Here is a 24,689-nt window from a genome sequence, read left to right on the forward strand (position 1 = left end):
ACGGGAAGGGGAACGGGAAGGGGAATGGGAAGAAAAGGAAAGGAAAAAAGAAATTTTCCTTCGCTTGTTTCACTAGCCCTTGCTATTTCCTACAGAGCTCTTCTACCCTTCCAAAATTGGCCACAACACACTTTGTGCTCTTATATCCTCTTTCCCTCTTTCTTCACCTATCACATCTAATACAGCCTTAGACACTTACTAAATCTCCACTACTCCAGAAAGCTCTCCCAAGACTCTAGCCCCAAAGTTCAAACTTCTAGGCCAAATTAAAAATATTTTATTACTGCAGGTAAATAGTTTACATTGTCTTTCTTACACTGCTATCTTACATCATTTCACTTAACATTTCCACATAAATGTCCTGTGTCACTATGTAAGTTTATTGAAGGCTGACAAGTCTAACTTTTTCATATTTGGGACAGTAATATATCCATAATAAATGAGTAAAAGAACACTTGGTTAACTATTAAGAGGGGACATGGCAGAGGGTATTTAAGGTCAACCAACACTCCCAAATGCTCAGGCTAACCCACTCTGCATAAAGGCTTAATAGTATTTTTAATTCTTTCATCAATAGACTTTTGGGTGTCTACACTACGGACTTTTCACTGGAAGAATAAACGAGTCCCTGAACTGGCTGTGGATTGTTGTTTTTTGTTTTTTAACACAGATCTCAACAGACTATGAATAAAGTTGGTGCTCTAAGTAGTCCAGCAGAATCTTTCAACCTGAGAAACCAGGGACATAAATGGCCTCATTAAATAATCATTTTTAGGCGTCTGCTAAGGTTTTACATTTCATACAATGTATGCAACTCAATATACGGATACCATGGAAGAAATGCTTCCTGTGACGAGACTACCCTCTCTCTCAACTTACAATGAGGGATTCCTAGAAAACTATATAAAGCCACTCATATTAACGATATTAATGGGAATATAAACATAAATGAGTTGTAGGTCTGAATTTGAAAAAGCTTATGAATCATTTTTCTCTGTTATACTGCTAAGTACACTGTTGGCAAGAACATATAAACCCAGCACAGATGTGAACACATAGGCCTGCCAAAAAGCCTACTTTCATTTCTGGTTAAAAATAACTATATAATTTTGATTACTAAATTTACTTAAACGTCTCAAAAGGAACACAAGTATTACCTGGCAGTTTTTATATTGCTTCTCCAAGATTCTCATTTATGGGGACAACAGGGCTCAAGTGGCATTGTGTGTGTGTAGGAGCACTTGTGCTGGCACTGAAAATGGGACACCTGCTTCCATTTGCCACTCCCTCTACCAAGGTTATTTTCAAGCTGAAGAAGTACACAGCCATAGAAAAAGGTCTTGCAAAGTCTCCTGGCAATGGTAATTAGCATGCACACCCTTTATCTTACCCTACGCAAAACCATATAAACACTTAGGTCCAAAATCTAAGTGTGGGACAGCACTGGGATCTCACTGATCTCTACAGTGAACTCACTCTAAAATAAAATTACTAATAGTTCAATACAGAAGTTAATTTTTCCAAGCATATTTAAAAGAAGGTGGAACTTCCAGTAGTATGTTGAATAGGAGTGGTGAGGGAGAGCATCCTTGTCTTACTCAAGTTTAAGGGGAACGCGTCCAGCCTTTGTCCATTCAGTATGGTATCAGTGGTGGGTTCTTCAAAGCTTGCTCTTATTATTTTGAAGTATGTTCCTTAAATGCCTAGTTTGAGGATTTTTAACATCAAGAGATGTTGAATTTTATTGAAAGCCTTTTCTGAATATATTGAGATAACCACGTGGTTTTTGCTTTTAGTTCTGATTATATGATGGGTAACATTTATTGATTAGCATATGTTGAACCAACCTTGCATCCCAGGGATAAAGCCTACTTGATAGTGGCAGATTTGCTTTTGGATGTGCCACTGGATTCAGTTTGCTAGTATATTGTTGAGGATTTTTACATCTACATTCATCAAGGATATTGACTTGAGGTTTTCTTTTTGTTGTGTCTCAACCAGCTCTTGGTATCAGGATGATACTGGCCTCATGAATTAAGGAGGAAGTCTCTTCTCCTCCATTTTTTGGAATAGTTTCAGCAAGAATGGTAACAGCTTTTCTTCATACATCAAGTAGAATTTGGCTGTGAATTCATCGGGTACTGGGCTTTTTCTGGTTGGTAGGCTTTTTATTAGTGATTCAATTTCAGAACTCATTATTGGTCTCCTCAGGGATTCAGTTTCTTCCTCGTTCGATACCAGGAGGATGTATGTTTCCAGGAATTTATCCATTTCTTCTAGGTTTTCTAGTTTGTGTGCACAGAGGTGTACATAATAGTCTAAGGGTTTTTTGAATCTCTGTAGGATCAGTGGTAACATTCTCTGTCATTGCTGATTGTGTTTACTTGTATCTTCTCTCTTTTTTATTAGTCTAACTAGTGGTCTATCAATCTAGTCAGTTCTTTCAAAAAAGCAACCCCTGGATTTACTGATCTTTTGCTATTGTTGTTGTTGTTTTTTGAAACGGAATTTCACTCTGTCGCCCAGGCTGGAGTGCAATGGTGCGATCTTAGCTCACTTTAACCTCCACCTCCTAAGTTCAAGTGATTCTTCTGCCTCAGCCTCCTGAGTAGCTGAGGTTACAGGTGCACATCACCACACCCAGCTAATTTTTGTATTTTTAGTAGAGACAGGGTTTCACCATGTTGGTCAGGCTGGTCTCGAACTCCTGACCTCATGATCCGCCTGTCTTGGCCTCCCAACGTGCTGGGATTACAGGCGTGAGCCACTGTGCTTGGCTTTTTTTTTTTTTTTTTTTGGAAACAGAGTCTCACTTTGTTGCCCAGGCTGGAGTGCAGTGATGCAATCTCTGCTCACTGCAACCTCCACCTCCCAGGTTCAAGTAATTTTTCTGCCTCAGTCTCCCAAGTAGCTGAGATTACAGGCACGCACCACCACACCCAGCTAATTTTATATTTTTAGTAGAAACAGGATTTCACCACTTTTGGCCAGTCTAGTTTTGAACTCCTGATCTCAGGCAATCCACCCACCTCGGCCTCCCAAAGTGCTGGGATTACAGGCAGGAGCCACTGCACTCAGCCTATATGGTTTTTTTGTGTCTCAATTTCCTTCAGTTCTGCTCTAATTTTATTTTTTGTCTTCTTCTTCTAGCTTTGGGATTGGTTTGCTCTTGGTTTTGTTCCTCTAGTTGTGATGACTAGGTTACTAATTTGATATCTTTCCAGCTCTTTGAAGTCCTGGCCAGAGCAATCAGTCAAGAGAAAGAATAAAAGGTACCCAAATAGGAAGATAGGAAGTCAAACTATCCCTGTTTGCAGATGACATGATTCTATACCTAGAAAATCCCATAGTCTTTGTCCAAAAGCTCCTTGATCTGATTAACTTCAGCAAAGTTTCGGGATACAAAAATCAATCTATAAAAACTAGTAGCATTCCTATACGCCAACAATAACCAAGCTGAGAATCAAATCAAGAATGCAAGCCCGTTCGAAATAGCCATAAAAATAAAATACCTAGGAATACAGCTAACCAGGGAGGTGGAAGATCTCCCCAAAGAGAAATACAAAACACTGGTCAAAGAAATCACAGAGGACACAAATAAATGGAAAAACATTCTATCCCCACAGATAGGAAGACTGAACATTAACATGGCCAGACTGCCCAAAACAATTTACAGATTCAATGCTATTCCTAACTAACAACCATTAATATTCTTAACAGAATTAGAAAAAACTAATTTAAAATTCATATGGAACCAAAAAAATAGCCCAAATAGACAAGGCAATACTAAGCAAAAAGAATAAAGTAGGAGGCATCATCTAACAGCAAACTATACTACAAGGCTACAGTGACCAAAACAGCATGGTACTAGTACCAAAACAGATGCATAGGCTCATGGAACAGAATACAGATCCCAAAAATAAGGCCACGCACCTACAACCATCTGATCTTTGACAAAGTCGACAAAAACAATGAATGGGGAAAGGATTCTCTATTCAATAAATGGTACTGAGATAACTGGCTAGCCATATGCAAAAGACTGAAACTGGACCCCCTTCCTTACACCATAAAGAGAAATCAACTCAAGATAGACTAATGACTTAAATGTAAAACCTGAAACTATGAAAACCCGGGAAGATAACCAAAACATTAACAAGCCATGCATCCAACAATTGTCTAATATTCAGAATTTATAAGGAATTTAAATCAACAAGCAAAAACCAACTCCGTTACAAAGTGGGCAAAGGACATGACCAGACACTTTTCAAAAAGACATAGTGTGGCCAAAAAGCATATGAAAAAATGCTCAACATCCCTAATCATTAGAGAAATGCAAATCAAAACCACAATAAGATAGCATCTCACACAGTCTAAATGGAGATTAAAATGTCAAAAAAATAACAGACACTGACAAAGTTGTGGTGAAAAGGGAGCACTTATATACTGCTGGTGGGAATGTAAATTACTTCAGGTACTGTGAAAAGCAGTTTGGCTATTTCTCAAAGAACTCAAGGCAGAATTACCATTCAACCCAGCAATCCCATTATTGGATATATGCCCAAAGGAATATAAATATTATAGCCTAAAGACACATACATACATATGTTCACTGTGGCACTATTCACAACAGCAAAGACATGGAATCAATCTAAATGCTCATCAGTGGTAGACTGGATACAGAACATGTGGTATATATACACAATGGAATACTATGCAGCCATAAAAAAAGAAAGAAATCACGTCCCTTGTAGCAACATGGATGGAGCTAAAGGCCATTATCCTAAGCAAACTAACATAGGAACAGTAAACCAAATACCACATGTTCTCACTTTTAAGTGCAAGTTAAACATCCCTGAGTATGTGTGACCATGAAGGGAACAAGAGACACAGGGGCCTACTTGAGGGTAGAGACAGGAAGGTGGGTGAGGGTAAAAAAAACAAAAACAAAAAAACTACCTATCGGGTACTATGCTTATCACCTGGTGATGAAATAATCTGTACACTAAACCCCCATGACATGCAATTTACCTATGTAACAAATCTGCACATATACCACTAAACCCAAATTTTCTCAAAAAAAGAAGGTGGGTAGCCAAAACTTCTCATGAAAACAAAACAAGACAAAACAAAAGAAAACCCTAAAACCTAAAATTTAAGATGACATAAGAGGACCATACAAAGAAAACAGGTCCTAGAGATCAAAGCAATCTGAAAAGAAAGGGATGGTGGGTGGATTAATTTAGGTTTAGGAATGATTTCACACAAGATACTTACTCGGCATCTGACCAGCTTTTCAAAACTAACACAGGAGTCTATCTAAGATTAACCCATTCAGAAAACTAATATTTACTAATCCTTTATATTCCTGATACTTTTTCTACCAGATGGTACAGACTCAAATTGGGGTAAGGAATCTGAATAAGCAAAGATAAAAGAAGAACCAGATTTGAACTGAAAAACTTCTAATCATTTACTCATTCATTTTACTCAATAGCCAGCTACTAAGAATGTATTATAATGACAGGCAAACCTGACAGATAACCCAAAAATTAATAATATATATTCCTTACCTTCATGAAGGTATATAGTATAGTGGGGAAAACAGGTATGACAGCACTATGCTGAGTGCTTTAACAGCAGTGAGTGCTTTAACAGCAGTAAGCACAGATTGTTCAGAAAGCACACTTTGGAGTACTTAGTCCCAGAAAAGTTAACTGCCCACTAATTTAGGGTCTTATAAAACAAAAGCAATGACTTTCACATGGAGGAATCTGTGTCTCTCTGGAATTCATGTTGATCATTTCAAGTAACTTTTCTCATTTGGGAGAAGCCGACAAAAACAGAAAAATGGAAAGAGTTTTGCTACATTTTGCTATTAGCTAGCTTTGAGAAGCCATCATCCATGGGCCCCTCACGTTTCTGTACATCTTGTGTCAGCAACTTTTCCACACTATTTTATGGATGTCTGGATAGCATACAGCCTTAGGAGAGACAAACAGTGTCTCCCTGAGAGGGGAGGTGGGCAGATTGTTTCCTGACCAGAATAAAGACAGCTTCTCCCTCAGGGGCCAAAGTTGTCCAGGTTTGCTAGCAGCCTTTTAATAACAATAGGGGTCTCCTAAGCTTGAGCTTGTACACCTAGAACACAAACCCACTCTGTGGAGAGCACCAACCCAGGCCTGTCTCCATGTGGCCCCTGTGGGACTTGATGGGCAGGGGAACCAATGCAAACTTGAAGCTTATACTGCCTGCTGTGCCATGAGTCGTCCAGCAACATAAGAAAGTGTGGCAGGCTAATACGTGAACCTGCAAGTAGAGTAGAATCTCAGACTCTTCATAATTCTTAAAACCTAGAGAATCTCTTTCATCAGTAAATAAACCAGAAAAGCCAAAGAAACCTGAAATTTCTGTCATAAAACAGAGGTGATGGGGCTTGAGGTAGGCAGTGAAAAGGAGTAACTTGGTATGCCATACCTAATCAATTAATTACAAACTCATTGTAAGTCTGGTTAGTTAAGCTGGTGCTAGTAGACACACTGGAAACTAGAGAGGTAGGCTCCAGGATATTGATAGCATATTCTTGCACAATAAAATACCTCTTCTTCCCTCCTTTTTATGAAAGAGAAAGGATTAGAAATAAGTATTTCTAAAAAGATTCAATAACCAATAGTTTATTCAAGCTATTAAATAAAATGGCTCAACAGCTACTAAAACATGTATTAGTAAGCACAGTAAAATTCAGCCAACCTAAAAAACTCTTAATAGGAAATAGTAAAAAGAAAATAAGACTCACTGAAAGCCAGATTTTCATAGATTCCTTTAAATAAAAAAAAGAGTTCAGTCTCAGAAGATTTGAGTGAGGAGTACAAATACAGCGCTTTAATAGTAATTTACCTACTCTTCGACTTGCAAAATCCTACTTTATGAATATGTCAGCAAGTAAAAGACAGTTCAGATAGATGAAAAGATGCGAAGAAAACAAAACAATGCTGATCCAAACCACAGGAGAGAGCATTATTTAGCAAGTTCGTGCTAAGTGTTTTTGGAATATGCAACCATTTCCTACATCAAACATTTTGAAATTAGTGTGCCTTCCAAAATTAGGTATCACAGCAAGGAAGAAAACATTCCTCTGCTTTGTTCCTTTCCATGACAAAAATCAGTACATATGAAAATGCATGCAGGTAGAAGAATTATGCTAATCGTGATTATCCAAAGATATAATAGGAAATATGTCTTTTTAATTTTAAAAACAAACTTGGGTGAGAATTATTAGGTGTAGGCATGCCTTATGGTTGTCACTGAGAAACTGATTCACTGAGTCTAGCAATGAGAGAGGTAGAGAGAGAACAGACCAACAGGAAGGAAAATGGCACCAAGACAGATCATCCCTGAAAATATTAGCTTCGTCCTAATTTACGTATGTTTCCAAAAGTTGCAATAAGTGATATCTATTTCATGCACATTAATGCCAAGAAATTTCTTCTTAGATAGTCCAGGGACATTTACAGTGCCCAGTTTACTAAGGCACTTGTTTCTAGAGCCTAGAATTTATGCACCATAAGAATCACCACCATGTTGGCCTTATTAGAACTGTAACAAAATATCACTGTTTTCAATCATTTGTTATGCCAAATAAAAACGAGCAGATTCTCTGCCCAACAGTATATCAAGACCGTCTGTCACCTCTATTCTAACAGCCAGCAGGCAAGCTAAAAGAAGTCAAAAACAGCAACAGCCTTCTGGAGGGGAAAAAATGTCCAGAGATTGATGATCTGCTACCTGCTTAATAGAGATAAACTTTTTTGTCCTATGGCAAAACACTCCTAGCTTGAAAAATAAGTTTTAAAAATTTGGTTTATTAAAACAAAAATCATAGATGTTTCTGATCATAATGTGTTGAGGAAGAATTACATTTTATTATTTTGATACTAGGGATGAAAGTGCTGCCAACGAATGCCTTGGAAGAGGCTCAACTGAAGAAAAGGACTCTATGCTACAAACAAGCATTAAGTGCCTAACATGTGAAAGATGCTGCAGAGAATGCTGAAAAAAAGCAAGAAATGCTACCTGATTCAAAGAGATTACTTACTTCGTACTTCGTTACACACTTCATTATGTCTTACTACACACTTCATTATATAGACAATGTGTCTACAGATGCCTATATATTAATTCTTCTTCTTAATCTTCCTTCCCTTTAGGGGTAGAGGGTGGACAATTCAACTAGAGAACCTGCCTTAGTCTGCTTTGTGCTGCTACAACAAAATACCTGGAACAGTGTAATTTATAAAAAAAGAGAGATTTCTCAAAGTTCTGGAGGCCGGGAAGTCCAAGACCAGGGCACCAGCATTTGGCATCTGGTAGGAGCCTTCTTGCTGCATCCTCACATGGCAGAAGGCAGAGGATAAGAGGGAAATACACACCTCACACATGCACAAACACCCCACAACACTGTATAATTTTAGGGCAATACAAACAGAAGAAACAAACAAAAGAATACAGAATGAGGTTTTATTATTAAAACATAAAAATAAAACAATCTAACCTAGAGGGAGACAAAGGAAGAAGCAAAAAGGGGAAAAGAAGAAGAAGAATAAGAAGAAGAGGAAGAAGAGGAAGAAGAAGAAGGAGGAGGAGGAGGAGGACGGCAGCAGCAGCAGCAGCAGCAGCAGCAGCAGCAACAACAACAAGGGAAGCAAAGAGGTTCATTTTTCATTATTCTCATAATTTAACTTTAATATATTTTACAAAGTCATAGATCTGTGATTGCTTCAAAATTAAAACATCAACCCTTCAGCAAAGATGGCTTGAGAAACACTGCCCTAAAGACTTAAGATTTAGATCATGAAATCTGTATGCTAATCTTATACTTATTTTATAAATAAGTTTATATTTATACTTCACTTTCACTAAACAATAGGCATTTCTTAATATATAGACATCCCTGTTCCAATTAACGTGCTAGCACCAGGTTCAAAAAAGGTGTGAATTATCTTCACATTCCCCCTAGAGTGCCTAGCTCTCAGTGTTCAGTTAACCAAGTGGCAGCTTACACATATGCTCAGAGAACCAGTAAAGCTGGAATATCTTTTTTTTAATGTTCTTGAAATAATTTATTTCAACAAAAGCAGTGAAGTAGCCATCATGGAGAAAAGAACTTCAGGACTTTCTTACTGTTTTCAAGTTTCATACTGTTTTCATTTCAAATTACCTACGGGGGAGGAGGAACAATAATCTTTTCAATGCTTAAAACCTCTACAGGTCATGATCCAGCAATGATGGAAGAGTGCCTTATACACCCTCCATGGTGACTACCTCTGAGCATTCTATTTGAAATTGCAGCGTGCCACCCGCCTTCCCTCATCTCTTCATCTTGCCCCTACCATAGCACACATATTCATTTTTTGCCCATCCCACCTGTTAATGCACAGGGAATACTGTTTGTCTTGCCAACAGCTCTCAATGCCTAGCACACAGCAGGTGTTCAAATATTTGCTGAATAAATTTTTCTAAAAACTTCATGAAGCCTTCACTTAATAAGCCAGCATTTCACCTAAAATGTACACTTTTATAGTAAAGAACAAAGCTTCGCATCAAAGCAAAAGTGATTTAATTCTACCTGTTACCAACAGATGGCACTAGCCTCAGATGTTGCCTTGGACTTGAAGCTGTGTTTCAAAATGTGCATCGAGAAGAACAAAGTCAAAACAAAAATTTGCTTTGACAATTTAAAAATGTTGAAAAGAAACGTGAAAGTTGAATCCAGTGCCATCACAAAGATAGTCCTCCCGTTAATAAGTTCAGGTACAGATACACACACTGACTGCTTAGAGACTTAAAAAGTGGTCTTATGAACAGCATTTCTGGAAACTAATCTGCCATATTAGCAGTGTTGTACAGTTATATTTATGAGAGCCATATAAACAAGCAATTGTTTATGAATTTGAAAACTCCTTATTTCTAATCATTTAACAATCAAGTTCAAGGGCAATTCACATGACCTTCAAGAACAACCTGTGTCCTATTTCACATTTCTTTCATTACCTGTATGACTACCTTAAAATAAAGATAAATACGTCCTGTAAAAGTAGCTGTTGAAACTTCAACCACAAAAGTAGATTCAAAAATTCAGGGTCAGCAGATGCTACGAATATTGAGTATTGTATAAAAGGAGGAGATAAAGGAAAACAAGTCAATATTTGACATAATGATCCAGCATGTTACAGAATAAACATCAAGCCAAAACCAGCTTTAAGCTTTCCACTGAAAATTTACATCCTCAGGAAGTCATCTGCATACCAAACTCAAATAGGAAAAAAAATATATAAAGCAACTCAATATATGCATCTAAGCTTCATGTTACACAATAACTACTCCTTTTGAATTGGAACAAAGCTTAGAATACAAAAAAAAGAATTAAGCACAGAATGCAAAAAAAACAGAAAGACACCTATAAGACAAATGAGCATGTATACCAAACTATCTCAGCTGGCAACATTTGAGATCATCCTACCATTGTTTCACTTCAAGGTAGCAAAAACTCGGGGTACAGTAGTCTTGACTTTAGAGTTCTTCCTTCTGTTTAAGTCAACTGAACATTATATAAGGCCCCTGAACACAAATCACCAGGTATGGAAGAGAGAGAAATTAAGAGTCACGTGGCTACATTATGAAATGCCACGAAAAAAAAAAAAAAATACTAGCAAAATAGACAATTGGAATCCAGAGGTCAGCGTGTTGAAGAAGTAAAGGATGGTTTCAAAGAAGCGACAAGATAAGCACTGAATCTTGAAAGATGTGAAATGCTGGAGTGGGAAGAAAATAATCCAGGAAGGAATCCTTCACTGTTTAAGTGGAAACTGGGAAGAATGGTCTCACAGGACAATAGGATAGGGGCTAGCTTACAAAACCCAACTGCAAGCGTGAACTAAAGGGTAGCACGGAAGGTAAACCACTTGAAAAAAATACTAATTTGACCAAGGTTCACAGGAAGATGACTCAGAAGAACACTGAGAACGAATTATGAAGCTTATACCCCCCCAGCCAAGAATGAGGTAATAAGAATCTGGGGGCAGAATGGCAGTGCAAGTAGGAAGTGAAAATGGAACACTAAAAGCCACCACTAAATGTAGAAATGACAGGAATCAAAGCAAGCACAATTATACTCAGGCAAGTCAGAGGGGCCTAAGTACAGACTCCAGTTCTAGCACTTCACTAACTATGGAACATTAGGCAAGGAAGTAAGTGAACCTGTCAAAGCCTGTGTCTGAACTTGTAAAATGACAACACTACACACAAAGCTGTGGTAAAAATTTAAATAAATGAGATATGATAGTCAAAGTGCATGGTAAGTTATAAAAAAATTGATAGACGTTAATCTTTTTCCAGCACTTATTTTACAAATACATAGTCTAAGCTCCTAAAAGTCACTAAGTACCTAACACAGTCCCTGGCATCTATTAGGTAATTGCTGCTAAAAGGAGAAAAAAAGAAAAATGGGAAAAAGAGAAAAAGTGAAGAGACAAGAGGCAGAAAAATCCTAGCTCCCACATAGCAGAAGCTTGATTTGGAACTTGGAATCTTTTTCTAAGAGTATACTTATAAGCTTCAAAGTTAGCTAATCTGTGTTTTAACACCAACAGTGAGTTCTTACAGTACTAAAAAAAGAAAAAGCTACTTAAAAAAAAAGTAGGACTAAATCAATGTAAACAGGATCTGGAATCAACTCTAAGGCACAAAGTATAATCTATGGGTATCATTCAAATCTTAATTAAAACTGACCTATGTTTACTGTTAAGAAAGCTTTAAAAGGACATTTGTTGAGCTAAAATGGAATCTACCCAGTCTCATTTCTAAAAAGGTTTAAATTGAAAAAGAAAAGAAAGCATATGCTTAGAGATTTCATGTTCACATTTAAGGAAATAAATGTTCCAAAAATAAATTTTAATTTAATCATTTTAGTTATATGTTCATGCTCTTCTCTAACACTGTCTCCCTGGAGGTCAACTTTCTAACACACAACAAGACAATCAGCCAAAGCAAGGCTCTTCCCTATGGCGGGAGGTCAGTCAGCCGTCTCTTACCGCCTTTGTGCCTGATCACTCCACCTGCACTCTCTCCTGCACATGTCTTATTGCTTCATCACTCGTGGCACCCTCTCCGCTGCTAAGAAAATCTTGTTGTCCTTCACTGCATTGATCTCATCAAACAGAAAAGGATTGTGACAAGGCAGCATTCCAGAAGGCCTTGCTTGCACCTGGCACTCAATACCTCTCGTCTCCATTCACGCCAAAGTCTAAAGGCAAACATTCATTTTATACTCCAAGTGTGTGCACACAATGAGTAGCCCAAAATTATTTACAATACTGTCAATTACACTGACATTACCCAATTACAGAAGGCAAACTACACACAAATAATGGTAGGCATGATAGGAGAGAAAGAAAATGTGACTTGGCATCACAAATAGGTTTCACTGCTAACTTCACCACTGCGACCTTGGACAAGTCACTTAAAAGCCTTCCTTTCCTCCTCCGAAATTTTAAATAATAGCTACCTTTCTTGTCATGAGGAAAAATGAGAACTTATGCAGAAAGTGTTCAGTATACGGTAAAATGCCAAAAAATAATTATGGTTTTAATTATAATGATATGATTATTAGACATATTCCATACAATCTACAATTCAATGGGTTCCTACTGGCTCCAAGTTTCAATGTGGTTCTTGTACAAATCTCCTTTTTCCAGAAAGATAAGAAAGGAAGAAAAAGACAATCAAGATAAAGAGAATAAGTTATAAGTAACAAAGCCAGTTCACTCCTGTGTCTGGTATGGTGTCTATAAAGACAATTCTAAAACATGAGCAACAAAAATTTCAACAAAGTCAGCAGTGTCTGGAAAAGTGCTTAGTCTTCCCACAGGGAATATAGTCAGTTATATGTGCAAATGATAGTATTATTCCCATTTTATGTATAGTTTGATTTTTCTGTATCTGCTATATCCTTAAAAACAGGTAATAAAGGAAAAAAGTAGCCTCCAGTGACTGATGGACACATATAACACTAAAACATAAAATGCAAAAGTAAAGGATAAAATGGAAAGCCAGGCTGGGTGCAGTGACTTATACCTATAATCCCAGAACTCTGAGAGGCTGGGGCAGGAGGATGGTTTGAGTCCAGGAATTCAGGATTACTTGAGCCCATAAGGTCGAGGCTGCAGCAAGCCATGATGACACCATTGCACTCTCCAGTCTGGGTGACAGAGAGAGACTCTGTCTCAAAAAAAAAAAAAGGAAATCCAATTGAGATCATGGATGCAGAGTCACATTTAAAACCAATTGCTTAAAAACATGGAGAAGAATCAAAAGATATTAATATGAGTGAAAATAAGTATTAATTTTCAAAATTCAAAAGTAGCAGGTGAAGTTAAGACTAGGAGAGGTAGTTCAAAAAAGGGCTGGGTGCGGTGGCTCACGCCTGTAATCCTAGCATTTTGAGAAGCTGAGACAGGTGGATTACCTGAGGTCAGGAGTTTGAGGCCAGTCTAGCCAACATGGTGAAACCCTGTCTCCACTAAAAATACAAAAATTAGCCACCTGTAATCTCAGCTACTCCAGAGGCTGAGGCAGGAGAATCACTTGAGCCTGGGAGGCGGAGTTTGCAGTGAGCCAAGATGGACCACTGCACTCCAGCCTGGGTGACACAGCGAGACTCCATCTCAAAGAAAGAAAGAAAAGGCAATTAGCCTTTCTATTTCAACTGGAGAACCACGAACTTCAACTCTACTGTTTGTGCACAGTACTAGGGAATGCACAGGAAGAAACAGCAAAACATTCCTTGTTTAGCATCAAAAATCCTATCAACTGCCCCAAAATGTTCCTCATATTCAACAGACATGATATAATACTTTAAATTTATTACAGTAAAAAAAAAAATGCAAGTACATGTGTACTTTAAAGATAGAACTTCTTACAGTATAATGCAAATGTAGTCTTAGTAAACAGAATTTTACAACACTATAATTAGATACTACCACTTACTATCTAAATTATATTATAAAGCTCAGCCTACATAAGTATATCATTTAGAGTCAAGTTTTTTATGCTCACATTTATAGAAAGTTCAACAATACCTTTTGAACCATTGTAAGTCAATGAGGTGAACTTCACAAAATACAGGTTTTCCAAAAATAAACCCTACCTATGAGTTCTATATAAGTCACAGCAAACAAAACCAAAGTGAAGGAATAAGAAATTCAGTAAATTCACTCCCTCATTCACAAAGTATTTGTGAAATTTGCACTAGTCATTGTACCAGGCCCTGGACACACACTGATCAGTAAGACAGTATTTTCCTTTTGTTTGACTGACCTGGATTATGTTTTCCCAGGAAGACAACTCCCTACCACTGAGGCATGTGTTGGGGGAGCACGAGTTGTCACTTTTCTACAAGCCTCTCAGTTATAAGGGAAAATCTGTCTAGGTCGTCCTCGTTGAGAAATCTCTAAGATGTGAAGCTGAACCCAGAGCTACACATACAGCTAATCTTATCAAAATGTTTAGAAGTAAAGCAAACTGAAGGAAATTCAGGACCATAGAATTTACTGACTGAAATACATCCTACTGTTCATACCAAGAATAAGAGTGGAGAATGACTATTGTTTTCCTGGTAAAATTATAATGGAGGCAGAAGAGCATCAGCCATGGAAGACAAGCTTTTACTCTGAATTGCCAAAGTGGAACTTCATGCCCACTTGAATTGATCCATTAGTTCTAATACCATGAAGAAGTTCTTCATGGTAAGAAGTTCTACTTCTCCATGAAGAAGTTCTTCATGGTATTAGAAGTAATGGATCCAGAATCCAGATCTTACAATCCACTATCAGAGGAAACTGTGATTGACAGGGGAAAGAAACTGACTTTAGAAGAATGTTTCCAGATGTTCAGAATAATTCATCAGCTTACTAGTAGTTGGGAAGGTATTTTAATGGTCACAAGAGATATCATTAAAGAATGTGCAGACCAAATCTTCTCTCTGGTGTACATTAATGATGTGCCTTGTGTTGTTTTAGAAACAGGGTCTCTCTCTGTTGCTCAGGCTGGAGTGTTGTGACTCAATCGTGACTTGCTGTAGCCCTGGACTCCTGGGCTCAAGCGGTCCTCCTACCTCGGGGAGATTACAGGTGTGAGCCACCATGCGTGGCCTGATGTACAGTATTAACAAGTGAGTTATTCTTAATTACAAAGTGGAAAATCCAGTCAGGTATTACCTGTTTAATGGAGGGAAAAAAAAGGCCCGCAACAATTTCTTTTGTTCTTCCTTGTTTCATCTTTTTCACTCTGAGAAAAGGTTATTTGCTCTGTCGAGCTGCACTGTCACAAGCAGAGACTGATAACTGCTCCCTCCATCAAGGGCACTTGTGAGACAATGGTACTAGGTGGATGCAGAATCATATTTTATGGTAGTTACTGAAATGTGGGTTATTCAATCATTCCTCAGGGACTGACAGTTTATCAGGCCAGGAGCAAGCTGTGATGTGGCAAAACCTCTCTGGATGGAGATGAGCAGATCTGATTATGGTCTGGAGGAATCTGTGACCCTCCTTCATTGACAGCGGCATCAGGAGGTATTATGTAGTGTCACTGGGGCCCTCTTAGAACCTTGTTGGTAACCCAAAGAGACCTAGGTCATCTTGTGCCCTAATATGTGTAAGCTCGGTAATCATTTGGGGGTAAAATTTTTGAAACAATTAATGTAAAGTAAGTGTTTACATGAGATAAGGAGAAGACTCCTATCTTGTATTTTTGAACTGTAGAATCAGTTCCATGTTATGCTGGTGACAGTAGTGAAAGTGAAGGAGAGAAGAAACCTGTCAATTAGTAGAACTCTTTAAACAGAGATTCAAAGAAAGGATATTAACCTAAGTATCCAACAGCAGGGGAATGGTTAAATAAAGGTTAATGGCATATTAGACAACCATTAAAAATATTTGTGAAGACACTTTAACGACATGGGGAAATATATATACCTAGAAGCATCTTTTATTTAAAAATGGATATATGAGCAGGGCACAGTGGCTTACTGCCTGTAATCTCACACTTTGGGAGGCCAAGGTGAGAGGATCACTTGAGGCCAAGAGTTTGAGACCATCTTGGGCAACACAGCAAGATCCCATCTCTATAAAAAAATTTTAAAAATTAGCCAGGTATGGTAACATACACCTGTAGTCCCAGCTCCTCACAAGGCTAGGGCAGAAGGATTGCTTGGGCCCAGGAGTTTGGGGCTCCAGTGAACCACGATCATGCCACTGCCTTCCAGCCTGTGTGACAGAGTGAGACCCTATTTCTTAAAAAAACAAAAACAAAAAATGAACAAATGTGAATATGTACACTTAAAAAAGCAAAGACAGTTGTTATCTCTAGGTGGTGAAATTACAGGTTATTTTTATTTGTAATTCACTGTGTTTTACTAGAGATTTTTCACCAAAAGTAAGCATTTTATAATCTGGGTAAAAGGGTATTTTATAGGAAATTTTTCTTGAAACCACTCTTGCAGAGTCCCCCGCCCTGCCCCTCGAGAACAGAGCACTCAACCTTGGAAGAACATCATCTCTGGTGCCCTGGATGTGAGAAATACTAAGTCTGAGCAGGATTGAGAGGAAAGGAACCTAAGTTAGGAAAAGGGCTTGTTGTTTTCTTAGAATGAGCATTTGAAATTTTTACAGCAATTTGCCAAAGTAATTTCATGTCTCCTGAATTTAAAAATATTTTTCAAATGGGCTTGTATACTGTGTGTGCTTTTAGGGGTTTTTTTTTTCATTTTTCTAGGACTTTTTTCCCCCAATTTAATAAAATTTGCATTTACTAAAATGTACCCATAAGGGTCATGATTTCACTCATCTTTAACCACGCCCTTGTCACAGCATAAAATGAAAATGTAGTTGTTCAAATAGGAACGCTAAAGTTGAAGGACGAAATAGTTGATCTCTTCACATATATTTTCTATGTGTCCTTTCTAGGAATGACTAAAAAGACTTAATGTGGAAACTATACTTGAAAGTATAAAACGGTCCAAACAAGAAAACTTAGACACTGACGTTAGGTAAGGAGACTGTACCTTAGTTAACATTTAAAAGAAACCAGAATGAATTGTTACTGTTTTGATCATGGATGTAATGGATATTTTAAAATCAGCTATTAATTGATTTCTAAAATAGAAAATAAACTCAAGAACCCTCCTGTTTAAAGTGAGAATACAATCCTGAATTTATTCATATGGCAATAAAATTCTGAGTATTTTTACTTGAGTAAAAAAAAAGACAATATTTCAAGGAATTTGGAACAAAGTAGAGAAGGCAGGCAAATGAACAACTGTGTGTGACAGGGGACACAAAGGAAAGTTAAAAGCCAGAGGCAGTAACTTTACCGTTTGAGGACATCTTACAAATCAACAGGAAACAGACTAATATCATAACAGGGAAAAATATGTATAAAGTATATATACACAAATTAAGAAAGAAATCATAACTGTCTAAATAATTGTTAATATTAATATAAATTATTCATATTCATATTGGAATCAAAAAGAGATTCAAACAATACAGACACCAGTAGGACAACGATCAACATGACCTCTATGCTGGCAAAATATACAAAAAGCTTTCAAAATGTGTCATATTCCCAGTCATCACAAAAAAAGAAAACTGCAAACCAGTATCCCTCACAACAGAAAGATCCTTAACAAAAATACTAGCAAATAGAATCCTATAATATAAAGAAATCTTGCTTAAATAGAGTTTTCAAAGGAATTTAAATTTGATTCAACATGTAGCAGGGGAAATCAATATACCATAATCAAAAGGCTAAAAACCACCACGTCATCACCTTAATGTTTACAAAAAAAGCATCTGGCACAAGTCACAATTCATTTTATCATAAAAACACTAAGTCAGCTAGGAATAGATGGAAGCTTCTTAACCTCATAGGTATTTACAAAAAAACCCACAGCTAACATCAGATGTAATGGTAAAAGACTGAATGCTTCCCCCTCAGTAAGATCAGGAACAACACAGCAATATCTACTTTTACCACTTCTATTCTACAGATCCTACACTCGGTATAATCAAGCAAAAGAAAAAGAAATAAGAAATACAAGGCGCACAGATGATAAAGGAAGAAATGAAACCATCTTTATTCACAAATCTCATAATCAGCTACAGAAAAAAATCCAAAGAAACTCCCAAAAAGCCACAGAAACTAATAGGTCAGTTTAGAATGATCAGTCTACAAAAACAAACTATTTCTATATACTGGCAACATATAATTGGAAATTGAAATTTAAAAAATACCATTTATAATAGCATTAAAAAATATCAAATAGTAAGAGATGACTCTAACAAAATATGTGCACATTACATGTGCTTAAAGTTATAAAGCAATGCTAAAAAGACACTAAAGGTGGCCTAAATAAAAAGGTATTGTTACAACGTCAGTTCTCTCCAGTTAGATTTACAGATTCAATGCAACCTCAGTGAAGTCATCGGCAAGCTTTTTATATGAAGTAATTAGCTAATCCAAAAACTTATATGAAAATGCAATGGTCCAAAATTAACCAAAGCAATTTTAAGAAAATATATATCAGTTGACAGACTCACAGATCTAAGACTTACTATAAAACTACACTAATCAAGATTGGTGTTATTGGTCAAAGGACAGACATATAGAACAGGAGGCCACAAAGAGACCCACACATATATGGTCAACTGACTTTCAAAGAGTCAAGGTAGTTCAATAGAAAAAGCATAGTTTTTTCCAAACAAATGGTACTGAATCAATTGGATACCCACACGCAAAAGAAGTGTACCTTGACTCTTACTTAGCATTATATACAAAAATTAAGGCGAAGTGGATCCTAGCCCTAAATATAAGTGCTAAAACTGTAAAACCTCTAGACGAAAACACAGGAGAAAATCTGTGACTTTGGGTCAATCACAGATTTATCAGATATGACACTATATAAATTACCTAAAATGTGATAAATCAGACTTCAAAATTTAAGATACCTGCTCTTTGCCAGACACTTAAAATAAAAACAAGCCATAGATTGGGAGAAAGTATTAGCAAAATATATCTGATTAAGGATATGTATTCAGAATATATAGACAACTCTTAGAATGTACTAAGGCAACACCATTTCAAAAGAGAGACAAAAGACTTGAAGACATTTCACCAAAGGAGATATATGAATGGCAAATAAGCACATGTAGAGATATTCAGTCATTAGGGAAATGCAAATTAAAACTGCAGTAAGGTATCACTACATGCCTACTAGAATGGCTAAAATTAAAAGACTGACAATACCATGTGCTGACACAATGGGAGGCAACTCGAACTCCTATCCACTGCTGGCAGGAACATAAATTGGAAGAGCTGATTTGGAAAACAACTGGGGAGTTTCTCAAAGTTAAATATACACTTAACATATGTTCCCAGTAACCCTATTCCTGGAAAATAACCCCAGTTGTTTCCCCGAGAAATGAGAAAATTATTTACATAAAAACATCTATTTTTATAATGACTTTTGTCATAATCACCAAAAACTGGAAACAACCAATGCCAATTTAAAGCTGAAGAAAACCTATCGTACAGCCATACAATGAAATACTCAGCAATTAAAAGGAACAAACTACTGATACATGCAGTAACATTAAGCTAAATGAAAAAAGCCAGACACAAAAGGCTAAATACTGTATTATCCTATTTATATATCGTTCTGAAAAATGCAACACTACAGGGGTAGAAATCAGATCAGTGGTTGCCAGAGGCTGAGTGAAGGGTAAAGTAATTGCAAAGGGAGTAAGAAATATTTTGGAGTGATGACGCTGTTCTATTCTTAATTGTGGTAATTACACAACACCATACATTTGCCAAAACTCAAACTGTAAATATTAAAGAGTTAGGATAATTTAGATAAGTGATATACAGTAAAACTTTTTTAAAAGTTTAAAAAGTTGTTTTGCTATATACATTTTTCAAATGCCAGATGAGCTATTAGTACTTAGACACATGTCCCACTTACGTGAACTCATGGTATTGTAAAATTATATCATTCCTTCTCATCTTAACTTGAGGCTTTGGTTATGTTCATGATTCTTAGAAAGTGGTATACATAATAGTTAATACAGTGGCTAAATTATTTAAAACAAAAATCTAACTTCTTGTATTTAACTTTGCTGATACTTAACTACAGACTTAAAATGATCTAATTTAAAGCAGGATGAGACAGTACAGGATTATTGGATGACAGCAATGAGAATTAAAGTCAAAATACCTATGTTTGAATTCCAGCTTTGCCATTTACTACTTGTGTGCCTCACTACAGTATATTGTTTCTGTGCCACAGTTTTTTTTTCTGTCACCTGTATAATGAGATAGTAGTAACGACCTCTGCAGTTATTTCAAGCACTAAATGAGAAAATGTTTAGAAAATGACTAACACATAACACATATAAAGTGTTCAATAAGCACATTTTCTAGGTTTTTAATTTTTAGTTACTTAAACACTTTTCTAAGTTTCAGTCAAAATCTATTATGTATTTCCTACTGTAAGTCTTGAAATTTTATTCAACATTGTATAAAGAGTAAGAATCAAGCTCATTTTTTACTCAATTCCCTTTTAAAAAGATGATCAAGAATAAAAGCATAGAAAGTAGAAAGGGGAATAAGAGAGAAGGGGAAACACATTTACTGTGCACCTACAAAAGTATCCTAAAAAACAAGTGCTTTATCTAAATGGATTATTTCTTTTGTTCCTCCTAGAAGACGGCTAAAGAGAAACAAAGGATTTACATGAAAACTTTTCATAAACATTCATAACTAGCCTTTAAAAAAGAACTGTTCAATTTCTATTTAAGATACTGGCTTGGTTCCCATAAACAAATGTCGCATTAAGAGTAAAACTTATGTTTAGAAAGATTTAAATAATTACAACTGTTCCTTATAATTTACTCAGAAAGTAGTATCTTAAGAATTATAACGAAGGATCCTCAGGCCATAAACCAAGAAACTTCATTGCCTTCCTTTGAGACATAATCGGGACTTTGGCAGCTTTTAAAACACAGCATCAGAAAACCAGTAAATAAGATTAAAGTTGTTAACCTCTTAGAGCTCCCAAAGTTATGAAAAATATGAAAATTCACTGGCACTTACTCTGTGTCTAAATACGGGGGAAAGGAGGAAGAGTTCATTGCAAAGAAACCCGGCCTCAGTTTCTCTTAGTTTTCACTCTCTCTCAGTCCCCAAAAGGCAACAATAAGCACATAGTAAGACAATGTAATAGAAGACCCTCCACTGGGAGTAAACTCACCTGTAATGTTTTATCCTCTTTAAGGTCCAATCCAAACACATTGTGCCGCTTCACCTTCAAGAAATCAGCATCTTCTTCCTCCTCATCTCTGTCCAGGAACTGCGTAGGAACTTCCTTGATCTTCTGTGCTTCACTGGTGTTAGGAAGAGATGGAGCTTGAGATCCTTTTGCTTTTGCCAGCTTCTCTTCTATTTCTTCTTCATCGTCTTCCTCTTCGTCCTGTTCTTCATCATCAGTATCATTATCCAGTCTGTGCTCTGTCCCTTCGAGTCTTTTTCCACCTTTCTGAAGGATGGACATTTTCTCATTGAAGTAGGCTCTAAATTCTTCCACTTCGTCATTGGTGAGGGAGGGAGCCCTTGGCTCAATTACTTTATCAGCTTGGCTCATTATCAATTCTTTGGTGGGTTGTTTCTGCATTTTCTGAAGAAATCTTATGCGTGGTGCCACAGCAAGACCAAGAGACCTTAAATATGGAAAAATGTGAAAACAGTCATCTCAACACTGATGATATGTTTATAGGTGTCATAGAAGAGTTTCTCAAGAGCAGAGATTTCTAGAGCTTTTTTAAAGAAAATGTTCCTGTGAGATACAACTCAATACTAACAGGTTAGTTGATGCAAAAAGTAAGGCAAAATACACTGAACACCTGTCAGAAAACATTTTAGACACTGTTTTTTCTTTAAGAGGGTAACATGGAATAAGACAAAGAGCACTGAACCAGAAACAAGATAACAGTTCAAGTACTAGACCCGCCAATTTCCAATTCAACTCTCTCAGCTTCAGCTTCCTTATAACATAGAAATAACAGTACCTGCCAGGCCTAACTCACATTCGCTGTAAAGATCCAATTAACTAACTACATGAAAGTACCTCATAAAATGTTAAGCACTAAATAAACCAGAGAAGACACGACCATGAAAGGACAAAACACAATTCTCTACAGAGAAAGAACTAGAGTGTGGTCCCCATCTCCCTTCCTGAAACAGAATATGGCACAATCATTGCTATAAAAATGGATTTTATAAACCAAACACCAAAAAAAGAAATTAAAAAATCTTGTTTTCTCCATCAATGATCAATATTCAATTTAATATCATGTCTTTCCCAGCTTGGATCAAAGCTAATAGCTTTCATTAAGTTCTCACTGATCGATGAAAAATAAAATCTTAGATTTTATCAAGGATTGCTCTGAATAAACAGTAACATCATAACATGAATCCACTGCTCTTTTCCTATCTGACATGGTTCAAAGAAACTGAGAGATGTAGTGTTGAGAAGCATGGATTCAAAAATAAGACTGCTGAGGTTCAAAATATGGCTTCCACTTACTAGCTGTGAGATCTCAGGAATATGATTTAATCTTTCTATACCGGAGCTTTCCCATTTGCAAAACAGGGTGCTAAGAGTACCTACCTCACAGGGTTGTTGTAAGAATAAATTAGTTGACAGATGTAATGCACTTAAAACTAGTGCCTGGCATATAGGCAACTAATGAAAACTTGATGTCATCACCATCACCACTGTTAGGGTTAGGATCATGAACTCATCCAGATAATTTCTCTCAATGTATTGCACTTACATTTTTATGTCTCTCTCAGCTACTAAAACAGAGTTTCTTGAAGGTAGCAGTACATCTTATACATCTACAATTTAACATCTAGTACAATGATTTGCACATATTAGGTATTCAAAACATGTTTCTTTAGTAAAACTTTAAAACCTTTAACATATCGTAAATAGCACTGCTTTAGGTATCAAAGGCTTCTAAAGGAAATTACACTCCTCAAGGAAACTACACAGCTAACTCTCTACAAAAAGTAAAATACCAAATTCAACTATACTAAAATCTGTTCTCAAAGTTAATTTTCTGCCTTCTCTAAGCACCACAAAAAGCAAAAGTCATCAACTACCAATAGATAAAATTTACTGGAATCTATTCCAACAAACGGTCCCCTAAATATGGCCTACACTATTAAAGACCTGTGCCTTTCCTATCTGCTAATATCCCAGGTAGGTCAAGTCAGAAAACCAGGACAAAAATTCACAGGGAGCCAAAAGTCAGCTAATAACCTAAGCCTACAGATCATATTCAGAAATAATAAAACTAGGAACTGGTATATAAACATGAGCAAACAACAACATGTTATCCATGGCACGTGGTTTTCCATCTATCACTTAAATGGAAAGCTGGCAGCCCTACACTGCTATAAAGCAATTTAAAAGGTTCAAAAATGTAATAACTGACATATTACCTGTTATGGTAAACATACAGTCTAACAAAGAATAGAAAACAGCAGCTCACTCAGATATATGTTGTAGTTAGACTCAGTTTAAAGGTTAAGGCGCTCAAATTCCTAAGAGCAAGTCAAACATACAGACCTTGCCTTGTAATCACATATTTCACCATAGTCTGTGAAATTTCATGCTGATATTCAAAGTATGATTATCTCAAAGGTGCTTCCGTAAGATTATGTCAATGTTTTTACCACTCCCACAGGTAGGAGCCCACTGAAGAATAAACATTCCTCCTTTATAGGTCAAAAGGTTAAAACAAAACAAAACAAAACAAAACAAAAAACCTGGCCAGGTGCAGTGGCTCATACCTGTAATGCCAGCACTTTGGAAGGCTAAGGCGGGGGGATCACTTGAGCCCAGGAGTTTGAAACCAGCCTGGGCAACATGGCGAAACCCTGTCTTTACGAAAAATACAAAAAGACTACCCAGACATGGTAGTATACACCTGTAATCCCAGCTACTCAGGAGGCTGAGATGAGAGGATCACTCAAGCCTGGGATGTCAAGGATACAGTGAGCCATGATCACACCACTGCACTATGGCCTGGGTGACAGAGTAAGATCTTGTCTCATCCCCCAAAAAAAGCCCTCAAATACTAAGCCAAAACAAAACCAACCATTCTGTTTCATACAATAGTAACCTCAGTTACCAAAAAAGGGGCATCTTGCTATAGTAACTGTTAGTACCTGTAAGAAACACCAAGACAGGAGGAATATTCAGGTAGTAAGCAATAGAGGAAAATAACCTAACTTAAGAAGAATCAGCAAAGAGATTCACATCCAAAGCACAAAATGTCTATGGTAATCCAGGCAAGCGTTTCAGAGAACAAGAGAACTATAGAAGACACAAAGATTTCAAAGAATGCTTATTGGTTGCTCTCCATCTCCTTTGAGATCAAACTATAGGAAAGAGCCAATGTCACTTTAAGGAACTGATACTTACAAATAACAAATTGCTCCCTGATAATAAGAACTGAACGCTGAACTAATTTTCTGCCAAGCTGATTTGTTCTTTTCCACTGCGAATC

At 36.8% G+C, this 24,689-nt stretch overlaps 1 protein-coding gene across 1 annotated transcript in view; it reads right to left on the minus strand.

The window, feature by feature from the left end:
• DDX10 (DEAD (Asp-Glu-Ala-Asp) box polypeptide 10) overlaps positions 1-24,689 on the minus strand; it is a 275,033-nt gene that overhangs the window by 183,598 nt on the left and 66,746 nt on the right. Inside the window, exon 13 of the mRNA XM_011984743.1 lies at positions 21,365-21,830. Coding sequence (XP_011840133.1) covers positions 21,365-21,830 — 466 coding nt within the window. The remainder of the gene's footprint in view (positions 1-21,364; positions 21,831-24,689) is intronic.

This window comes from Mandrillus leucophaeus, unplaced genomic scaffold (genome assembly GCF_000951045.1).
Source record: "Mandrillus leucophaeus isolate KB7577 unplaced genomic scaffold, Mleu.le_1.0 Scaffold273, whole genome shotgun sequence".
Lineage (NCBI taxonomy): Eukaryota > Metazoa > Chordata > Mammalia > Primates > Cercopithecidae > Mandrillus > Mandrillus leucophaeus.